The sequence below is a fragment of the Electrophorus electricus genome, chromosome 4 (genome assembly GCF_041902795.1).
Source record: "Electrophorus electricus isolate QZ-2024a chromosome 4, ASM4190279v1, whole genome shotgun sequence".
Classification (NCBI taxonomy): Eukaryota; Metazoa; Chordata; class Actinopteri; order Gymnotiformes; family Gymnotidae; genus Electrophorus; species Electrophorus electricus.
Genome location: NC_137500.1, coordinates 35,251,102 through 35,262,561, shown reverse-complemented (window position 1 = coordinate 35,262,561; position 11,460 = coordinate 35,251,102). Strand labels below are relative to the sequence as shown.

At 40.5% G+C, this 11,460-nt stretch overlaps 1 protein-coding gene across 6 annotated transcripts; it reads right to left on the bottom strand.

Moving 5' to 3' along the window:
* Positions 1-306: 306 nt before the first annotated feature.
* Positions 307-11,371, bottom strand: LOC113578560 (solute carrier family 35 member F5). Of its 6 annotated transcripts, XM_027011890.3 has the most exons (16): positions 11,120-11,371; positions 10,223-10,320; positions 9,978-10,083; positions 9,511-9,660; positions 8,488-8,550; positions 6,941-7,013; positions 6,281-6,456; positions 6,111-6,192; positions 5,709-5,796; positions 5,478-5,542; positions 4,926-5,030; positions 4,587-4,746; positions 4,250-4,340; positions 3,776-3,930; positions 2,155-2,251; positions 1,229-1,367 (listed from the first exon to the last, which is right to left on the bottom strand). In XM_027011890.3, exons 2-15 carry the CDS (start codon positions 10,234-10,236, stop codon positions 2,170-2,172), a joined length of 1,410 nt encoding a protein of 469 aa, XP_026867691.2. In that variant the 5' UTR covers positions 10,237-10,320; positions 11,120-11,371; the 3' UTR covers positions 1,229-1,367; positions 2,155-2,169. The 6 variants fall into 6 exon arrangements, 5 of the variants coding, with proteins under 5 accessions (XP_026867687.2, XP_026867690.2, XP_026867689.2 ...); XM_027011886.3 differs by lacking the exon at positions 4,250-4,340 and having other exon boundaries at positions 307-1,367; XM_027011889.3 differs by lacking the exon at positions 4,250-4,340 and having other exon boundaries at positions 307-1,367; positions 6,281-6,357.
* Positions 11,372-11,460: the final 89 nt, after the last annotated feature.

Genomic DNA, 11,460 nt, shown 5'->3' with positions numbered 1-11,460 from the left:
CTCAGTTATTGTTAATATAGAGGTTCACATCCTTCTTGTTTGTATTAAGCCATTTGTTCAATAATGGTACTGTAAAAGGTCCTATGGGTTAAACAAGATGGACTCTGTTACATCACATTTTAGTAGGTGTGAAAATGCACAGAAACCTCTCTAATCAATATTGTTTGGTTCAATATATACTGTAATTTTAAAGTATCATGGCCAAAGTGTAATTGTTGTTACTTTTAGCTGATCTACTACTAAGAAAATAACAATCATTAAAAAACAACAACAACAACCAAAAAAAATGTGCTTAGACACACTTGAAACTGCAAATTAAAGTGCTTTTATTAGGCACATTGTTTCTTAAAAACTGACTTTCTCTCAGTTTTGTGACTCATTATGCTTAGGAATCATGATGGCCCCACCAACCTGATTTATGTGCAATCCATACACAAATCAAAGTATCTGTGAAGGGTTCACCATTTTCCCAGAAACTATCCAAAGACAGAAAATGATGAACAGAACAGGATTTACGTGCTGGAGAAGAAAAAAAAAAAGAGGTGATGAGGGGACACACGAGGACACTGCAAAGAACGAGTAGTGTTTACAGGGATTTGCACAGTTTTTGCTAACACAGCTCAGCACACTTAATACACAGCGCAGCTTACTGTGACATGCTTGTTTCACTGGACAACTATTAGTTTCACATTTTTCTCGTGTTTTGGTTAAATAACACTTTGATTTCCTTTAACAATCACTTGAATCATAAACATGTGTCGTCATCCCAGGGTGCATCACACAGGCTTTATCAACGTTCTGAGATCTACACCCAGTTACAATAGAATGATTATAAGGATTACAGGCTATTTGCAATGGATTGCAGAAATGGTGATTTGAAGATGAAGAAAAAAAAATAAAAAATACATACGTGTATCTGTCAACAATCTGCTTAACAAAAGCACACCCTGACCTCTAATCTCCGTACAGCCCCAAGGATCTTAATAATGAACTGACAGTCGGTACTGTCTTTCAGTCTTGTAGTGACAGACTGAAGTGCACAGATGGCATGTCTGTTCAAACGCTCCCGATGCTAGCCCCCTCACACTGGCACACCTTAACGCCCCCTTTTAAAGGCACACTCGGTGTGCTAGAGGTGGACTGGACTGTCACTCTGTCACTCTGGGAGGGCGCCGCTGGAGGATGCTGGTTGCTAGGCCCCGTTTTCTTGCCCTGAGAGATGTGCAGGTTCGCTCGGCGGTCGGGAAGGGCGGCACAGGATGGTCGGCGTACGTGAAGGAGAGGACGAGGAAGTGAGGCGATTGCTCTGGACCCAGTGGCTGTTGGCAGTGATGGGTTGCTTTCGCTTTGTGTGTCGCTGCTTTTTCCTACGCGTGTGAAGATGAGTTTGTGCAGATTTTACAGAGCATGCGCCACAGTCATGGAGAAACAACAACGGTGTAGTTTGGAAATTCAGGTTGCTAGTTTTGCACTTACTCAGAATACTAGACTTTGTGTGTGTGTGTGTGTGTGTGTGTGTGTGTGTGTGTGGCTGGGAGCTTGGGTGGTCATTCAAGCTGAGGCATGTTCTTTATAACTTTTCTGACAGTTCAGCACACACGCACGCACACACACACGATAAAAGGTCTATGAGCCTGCTAAGGAAAAGAGGAACTGTGTATTTATAGGCCTGTTCAACTTGATTCATGTTCAAAGTCAACACTCGGTCAATTCACTAAGGTAAACGTATGGAAACAGACCTGCTGTATTGCCAAGATCAGATGACCTGCTCTGTAATTAAACACGGCCAAACGAAACATCATCCAAACCACCAACATCTGTGTCCAAAGACAGACTTCCCATTGCTGTTTCTTATGTCTGACTTAGGACACAGAGCAGATGTCAAAGGAAAACAAAAATCTCTCCAAACCAAAGGCTGACTCTGCTAGTAGTGCTTCACAGGCTCAGACGCTCAGCTGCACACTTTCCACAAACTTACATTTTAGCTGTCTTAGCTAAAATGATATAAAACATTTTTTAAAATATGTTTAGTTCGCATTACCTCTAATTTTGACTTGGTCTTTTGGAATCTAGGGAAAATACACCCAAAAAAGGCAAAACACACAATTCACTGGTTGGGCTAATCAGTACAAAGTGAAAATGTTTAGAGGTTACCTCTTGACATGTTGGTCAGGAACAAAAGCCTTTTTTGTCAGGGGCGGAGCTCTGCATGGAGATAAGACTTTCACACTGCTCGCTGTCCTCGGTGAGTCTACAAAAAAACCCCACCCACACACAAAGCATTACATATGTCTGAACTTTATTAAACACTCGACATATACCTCTGAATGCACCAAATACTCCAAGGTCCGGCATAGTGCTCTAGATAGCATTAGGATACACTAAGAGTTTAATAAATCTTCGTGATATTGCAGGCTCATATTACAGAGTTTCATTCAAAAGATTACAAAGGGTGTTCCAACTAAAAACACTGCATTTTATGAAATAATTAATAATTCAATAAAATGTATTTATTTCTTTAACAAATATTAACAAATCAAAGATTATATAAAATGTTTACTATTAAAACAATCCTGAGAGTAAGATTGATCAGACCTTTCCTGCTTCACTAATGTTTTTCACTGATATAGTTTAACACCGCACAGGTGTGCGCACCGTCCAGTCTTAGCCCACTCTGTGCTTCTCTCACTGCTTTATACAACAAAATGTTCATCTAGCAGGACTTGCACACGCAAGTTTTTCTGACCTTAAATTCTTCTCAGCACAGATAAGTAAAGAGAAATAGAGTAGGTAGGCATTTTAGAATAATCGAGTAAAATAGAGTAGGTAGGCATTTTAGAATAATCAGAGAGCTCCGATCAGCACGCTTAATCTTTTGGGCCTTCCTTACCTAGCCAAATCTAATTTCATTTCATTTAAAATATAGAAAAATGACATACCCGTCTGTCTGACTTAAAAGTTTTAACATTGTCAAAAGCATTTTATTGAAGTTAACCACATTTTCTTCATGCCACACCATCATATAAATGCTAAGATCTTATGACATCCACAAAGGAAATGTGTCAGATGTGATCGCAGAACCAAGAGCCCAGCAACACAGGCAATGAATCACTACTCGCCATCTCCACAGTATTAGTGGATGGGAGGAGTGTGCTGCTCCATGACAACATTTATTGTTTAATACAATGTGTGAGATTACACTCCTCCCAGCTTCTCTGAGCTTTGAAGGCGCTCGCGTTGCACTCCTATGTCCCAGCCTCAGGCGATATTTTAACTCTTAATAGGTAGGTGTCACAATCAGTGTCGCAGTACACGTTATAATATATGACCATGCAGCCTTTTAACATGAGAAGATCATCCTTCATGCCAAACAACATGATAGGCATCACACACACGCACAACTTGTGTCTGAAACGAGGCATCAGACAGATGCTGCTGGATACAGCATTTACAGAGTCGCCGTATTTCACAACAGGCACGATTTAAACAATCTGAAGTTTGGGCCTGTTGAAAAACTTTAAATGGCAACTGTACAAAACCTTCAGCACTTGTCAACAAAATCTAAACTAAACCTGGCTCGATGTAATGAACACCACAAGATCAACCAATGTAGCTTACATTTAAGGAAAGTATGCATGCTATCCTCTGAGGACGGGAGTGTTCTTAGAGGACATATGGGATACACTGAAATCAAATACAGCTCAAGTATACTTTAAATCACTTACTGAGAATCTGAGCGTCAGCTGGAGTTGTGGTTGCTGTGGGAGGCAGTCACCTGTGAGTCCTGTGCTTGCGGCAGAAGAAGGAGAAGACTCTGCGCAGGGCCACCATGGCGGGGTCCCAGTTATTGTAGTGGCACAGGAGGGCCGCCAGGAAGAAGGAGAGGAAGACAGGAACCGCTCCCGCAAAAAACAACCAGGAGAAACTGGCCTGGGTGCACGCACACGTACGCACACATATACACACGTACGCACACACATACACAGATATATACACATACACACCCCAGTTGGACAGTGGCTTTTTTTGGGACTCCAGTACATTATATTTTAAATTAAACAATGACTATGATGTTACAGAGCAAAATCTCATAAATCAAGAGTATTTATATTTATAGTAAGTGAACTATAAAATAACTACATAAATGGAATAATTTAAAGCGTTTTACTCAGCATGCACAGCACACACACACACATATATATGCCTGCCTACACTTTAGATATCACTTGTGCATACACAACAACCCCACCTTCTTCATGCATATATCAGTTATGATGGAGAGTGGGATCGTCAGACTTAGAGCCAATGTGCCCATCAGAGATGAAGTGAGAAAACAGCCCCTGTTAAAACACGCACACTTGCTCATTATAAGTCTAAACCTAACTGGAAGCAAAAGCCTAACCATATGTTCACTAGGGCAATGGTGCTGTATTTCCCTACACACAAAGTTAAAACTATCACACCTTACACACAACTAATAAACACACATATTTAATGTATTCACCTCAACATGCACTGCTAAAGCAAATGCTAATCTGCTTACTTCTACTACACACACACACACACACACACACACACACACGTACCACAGCCAGAGAAACTCAGACAGCACAGTTCCGATGAGGCCATTGATGACAATGTAGCTGATCACCAGCCAGCTGGGCATCTCAAACGCCTCCAGCCCAGAGTAGTGCAGCAACACGAAGCCAGGCCACAGCAACAGCAGGTTAAACAATCCCACAAAGCCTACGCGTGCGCGCACACACACACACACACACACACACACACACACACACACACACACACACACACACACACACACACACACACACACACACACACACACACACACACACACACAGAGTCAGTATGAATACTTAAAACAGAGAGTCCAGGGTCTGTGTATGCTTACAGAGTCTACTCACCGAAGAACATGGGGATATCAAGCCTCTCCTCTCGATCGACTTTCCTCTTCAGCATAACGATGTAGACGGCATAGAGTAAAGCCCCCAGCAGGGACCACAGAGAGCCTGAAGAAAGTCCAACTCACACCTCTCTTACACCTCATAAGGGGTAGCCGTACACACCAATGCAAGATGCTTGCATCCTTCACTTAAACAAACTTCAGGGTCATTTTAGCACTGAATGACAATTTTGACTTTAAACAAAGTTATCCTACCACTACATTTAATAAGACACATTATACAAGTAGAAAAACCTAAAATAACCAAAAGAATAAATGTTGGGTAATTGTATTGAACATTTTTTTACATATATAAACAAAATAATTACATATTTTATATATGCATAAATTCTGTATATTTTACTCATTAAAGGGACAGAAAATGCCCTCAGATATTGAAATGACCCTAAAATGTTCTTAAACATTTGCTATAAAACATTAACTTTCAAACACCACATTTATTCCTTCACCAAGTTTTTTATAAACAAATAATTGAAGCTGTTTGCATGGTTACCAATAGTGCCTTTTCCACCAGGGCTGTCCATCCCAGAGATACTGACCACTGCTACTCCCACGATACTATCAATTTTAAAAGAAGAAGAGAAATGACTCTGCCCTTAAGAATATAACTATACCTACTCCAAGCAGTTGATATATTGACTAAGAACAGATTTTATCCAGTAATCCTCTCATTTCATATGCATGTACATAAATAAGGATATGGGAAAATTAACGCTGACTTCACCTGAGTATAACAGCAAGCAGTTTGGAAAGTGTGAAGCGATCACTGCTGTTACTGGGAAAGATGGCAGCCAAGATCAAAGTGAAGAGACCTGAAACCAGCATCCCGACGCCCCCCCCAAACAAAGACGTTTTGGAAGCTCAGCTGTAGCACTTGTTATTTTAACAGTGGGTGAAAGGCTTGATGGAGGTCTGTGGGAAATACATTAGCTCTCCAGTGAACAATGCAGAACAATGTAGTGAACTGTTGAAAAGCCTCTGGGCAAAATGACAGAATGTCTCAAACGTGTGTAAAAATAGGTGCCGTTTGAACCGCAGCCACTAGGTCTCTCCCAACATGCTTAGATTGCTCATCATATCATTGAAATTAAATTAAATAGAACACTTGGATTTTAACAGGATTTACCTGAGGTGGAGGACAGTATGTTTACGATGGCCACCTGTGTGTCTGTCAGAGCCTCCTGGTAGGCTAGATTAGCCAGGAACCACTGAGAGAGAGCACACAGATTTAACATGTGCACTCAGAGAGTGTGTGTGTGTTTACATTTGTGCATCTTTGTGTTTTCTAACTCTCACCACAAAGCAAAAGAAGAAGCTGATTTTGGCCACCGAGCTGACACCAAGCTTTCCCATGATCCTGAGTGAGGTGGTAGCTGGAGACATGCGAGACAATTTGGCCTCTAGAGCCTGGGAGTGAGGTAGCTCACGAACCTCCATTACATTACTGAACCTGACACGGTGCTTTCTCACAGCTATGTAGAGACAGACACACACAAAAAAAACCCCCCACCCAAATAGGGAAATGTAGAACAAGAGAGTAAGACAGAGATAATAGTGCCGGAGGACCCAATACAGTGGCAGCTCAGTGGTTAAGGTGCTTGACTTGTAATTGGAAGGTTGCTGGTTCAAGCCCCACCACTGTCAAGTTGCCACTGTTGGGCCTCTGTAACAGGCAGAGTGTGCCTGTAATTGAGCAAACCCTCAATTGCTCAAGTTGTAGTCAGTCATAATTATAAGTTGCTTTGGATAAAAGCGTCAACTAAATGCCATAAAAATGTAATACCACTCACTCTTATTTCAGAAAACATGAATATAAAGCATGAGTATAGGACATTTACACAGTGCAAATGTTTTCATTTTAATATAAACTACTAATGTAGTGAAAACAGCAAAAAAAGAGACTTCACTGTATGTACAATACGACACATATATAAAGTTTTTTGCAGAAACACTTACGAGTCTTAGATTCTCTAGCAGCACTGCTCTCAGGAACATCCTGAAACTTCACCGGTACATACAAAGGCTCACTCTACAGGACACAGACACATTGCCATTAGACATGGGCACACACACACACACACACACACACACACACACACACACACACACACACACACACACACACACACACACACACACACACACACACACACACACACACACACACACACACACCACAAATGTGAACAAATGAACACACAGTACACCCCCCCCACACACACACACACACTCAGATACACACTACAACACATCCACACACAAATGTGCACATGCTGGCAAGAAGTCAATCTGCACAAGTATCTTTGGGGAGTCTTCCGCTCACCAAACAATCATTTTTAGTAAAATTGTCTTCTTTGCTTCCTTTCCTTTTGAATGCAACACTAATCAGGGTTTATGATCCAATGTAATTCTGAATGTAAAATGAAAATTGATGCCAGTCTAAATGCCTAAGAATGACAGAAACCTGTGATTGGATACCAAGCACCATACTTTGTTGTTTTGGTAATACTTTGATTCCACTACCTGTTTTCATTTTAAAAATGCATATAGATACATATCTGTATTTCTTCCTTTATTCCTTTTTTGTGTGTGATGGTGTGTGTGTGCGTAATTATTTGAGGACACTTGCTGTTAATTTAGATTTGTAAAAGGTGAATCTGGGGACCTTTTCTTGCCCTTGTGGCTGGATGGGCGCAGTAGTTCCAGAGCTCAGTGGACAGTGTATGAACCCAAAGGGCCTGAGGACATATTACACTTCCTTTTAAATTAACTGATTTACTGATTTGTGCATAATCTAGGGCTCTAGTTTCTTGCACATCTAATACATATAGGTTTACAATAAAGTCTATTATTGTCTATGTAAATGCTGCTTTTTCAGAAGCAATTATGACGGGCTAGGACACACATGATCTCACGTTTCGATATTTATGGTGAGCATATTTAACAGGCTTAAGCCACATCAATAATCATTGTCACAACCACAAATCAACAAATGTTTCCATCCCATATATTCAGAGTCAAATCCTGAAAGAGAGGCTGTTTGAGAACCACTGAACTGCTTTTTTGATATCGGAACCTCCTCGAAGAGGCTCAACAAGATGCTTTATATGTTGAGTTCCAACAGAGAAAGATATTAGTTCTGTAGAGTCCCAACAGTCCTGCATTATCTCTGAACAGCTATCTTCCCAAAAGATTTACTGTTCGTACAGTATTGTTTCATTTCAGAAATGATAAGTAAAATATTCTTCCCTTGGGCTTTATATCGAATAGGGCCTAGTTTGGTCAACTCTGAGAACTGTGACCGTACGCATTCACAATGGAATCGGAGATAAGGACATGTTTCATTTCCCCTTGGTTGCATCATAAATCAGAACCATTGCTATTGAACACACACCTACACTACTGTGATCATACATAACACACTGTACATAGTAAACGGCATGTTCACGTCACAAAATGAACATTTATGTATGTGTGCATGTGTTCTGAGGGCACATACTTACAAGGGAGATATTAAAGCTGCTTTCAGCATTGCTGGCAGTCACATTTGAATCAAAATTAGAAGTCTGCAAAATTATATCATGCTTCGTCAATACAATACGAGCACTCAGACATTAATACAACATCCTGACAATGCCATAACAAGACCAGCTGCCAGTTATAACCACACAGAGAAGGATGGACATGCAGTTATACAAGAAACAACTCATGAGTAATATCTACACTGATAATAGCAGGTGAATAGCTGTATAGCCTACACACCTTCATATAGCTATATCAGTTTTTTAAAAATGTGTTCCAGGAGTCATATAAGGTTATTTATACACTGTATATGCTGTAGTATTGCAACTTAACACCACTAGATGGCACTATACACAGGGTGACTGGTCAAATGACAGGGGGGTGGGGCGGGGGTGGGTGTTAGGATCTGGTGGCTAGAGCATCCAGATCTTAGTGCCTCTTTAAAAGCTAAAGACTGGTGAACAGAGCTACGTTTTGGAATTACACACTCTGGATTATAATGTGACAATTTTTTTGTTAGGAAATAATAATACATTGGGACTTATACTACAATGTATGTGGTAATCATTTGCATGTATATAATGGTTATAAATTTTCACACATGCTAGAAAAATAAATATAAACCACTTCCCACAACTTGCATGACCTGCATGAGCCTGAAAGACATTTCAATCCACCTGTATATGTTACTACAACACATTGGCTTGTTAGCAGAGATAACCACTTCAGCAAGAGATGCTGTGCAGTGCCAAACATAAAAACCCCATAAACATCAGTAGCTCATTAATGACTCATTACTGATTTTTTGTTATCCACTCTATAAGGATTTTTTGTTGTGAACAGTCTGTTTATGCTCAGCTATTTCTGACCTTATGCTGTGCTGAACCTGCATGAAATAGGAGGGTAATAGATGGTATGAAAAAGCATGCATGTTACTGCCAGACTACCTCTGAGTGGCACCACTATATAAAGTGCAGTATGAGCACAATCATGGCTGAACTCACGAGGATGCTGTGCTGCTGGTGGTGATTGGCCGAACACTGCTTTCTCCATGGTTTCCAAAACAGGAAGCCAAACAGATACAACATGAACATGGAGGTCTTCACAAATGTGCTGAAGAAGGGCTTACTGTACTGCTGCTGCACAAAGACATACTGACACACACACACACACACACACACACCTCTCAGTAGAGCATATTTCCTACAGTGCATTCATGCACAAAACAAATGTGAACAAAATTAAACTTTTATAAATACCTACAGCTCCAAACCTACATAAATGTCATTCACTTATACCATTTGTAATGCAGCACTGTAATGCACAAGTTTTGGATCAATCCATATCACACTGTGAGTGTGTGTATGTGTTTGTAAATCTGTACTGTAATCTGACTGTGTGTGCGTGTGAGAGAGAGAAGGGGAAGAGACTGAAATAATATTATAAGTTTTGATGTGTGTGTAGATCTTACTGCAGTAAGCTCAGAGGAAGCAACCCAGATTATGTCGACAAACAGCAGGATGACAATACCCAGCACCAGTCTCCTCTTCTGGGTACCACACACCCCCCAACTCATCCTACACACACACACACACACACACACACACACACACACACATATACACACAATGCATTACTTGCATTTGGATTAGCTGTGTGCGTGTGTACAAGTGATTTTGATGATGATCAAGAGGGAATTCAAATGGCCAGGCTTACCGTGTGGTGCGCATTAGAAATGGACACGCCTGTCTAGGCCAGCTCGCTCCACGGCACAGCACCGAGAACACATCACACAGCCGCTACAAGAAGAGCAACTTTCACACAAAACAAGAAAGCAAAATAGGCAAACTTTAGGTACTACCAATTACTAAACATTAGACTTTACCCAAATAACAACTTGTGTTACTAACCCACAAAATATTACACTTAAAAATAGGCCTCTCATTTAAAACTACAGCATAAAGTGTAAGCATCCATGCAAAAACTGAGATTCTGTTCTTGAGAGGTTTGCCTTAAAAAGAATTTAACAAAAGTGATATGGGTCAGCATAAAATGTATATAAAATGTACTTATTAATTTTAGGCAATTGTTTCTCTGGTGATATTGACAGGTTTTTAAGAATTCAAGCATCATTTTATCTCAAAACCCATAAATTCTGTAGACGCATACAGGATTCTGGCTACTACAGAACCCAGCAATGTCCTGCCAGTGTTTCTGCATTGCTGTGTGTACTGCTACTGGGCCATTTCCATCCTGAGCAAGAGACTAGTTTCCATAGTCCATCAAGTAGCTCAGCTAAGAAAGGTCAGCGACTAGTAAACACTTTTCACGTTGTAACTACAAATTTAAGACGGTGCATATACCAATATAACGCCCAACTAAAATGCTTCATATTTATCTCAAAGACGGTCCTAAAAATAGGTGTTGTTATTATATATATGGAGCTAGCTTGCTGATGCGTTATAACTTTACTGTGATGGCGATACTCGGAGATTCGGGGGATTTTCTCAATGCACTACTGAGCCAATACATTTACCAATATAACGCTGGTTTTAACGAGCAAATCAGAGGTCAAGATAGCATGGATTACCGACTGTAAAGTTTGACACTTACCTATCTAAAACAGCTAAGGTAGATCCCTTAGCAAGGTAGCTACCTAAACCAAGACAAATACGTAAGCTTTTACCAGGTGGTTAAATCGCTAGATACATTAACTATATGCCTTCTTCGGTCATGCGGTTCTGGAAATCCATTGCTTTTGGGTGCCAAAAAGCAAAATTAACTGAGAATGCTGTCTGTAGTAAAGGATGACAACTGGCTGGTGCTGTAACTATTTACATTACTTTTATGTGGGCTCATGTTCATTACCACACTTGGCTCTTACCGAGCAACTTTAAACATCTGGAACTTGTAGTTTAAAGCCGCATTGGTTTGCACTTTAGGGTATACGTGGA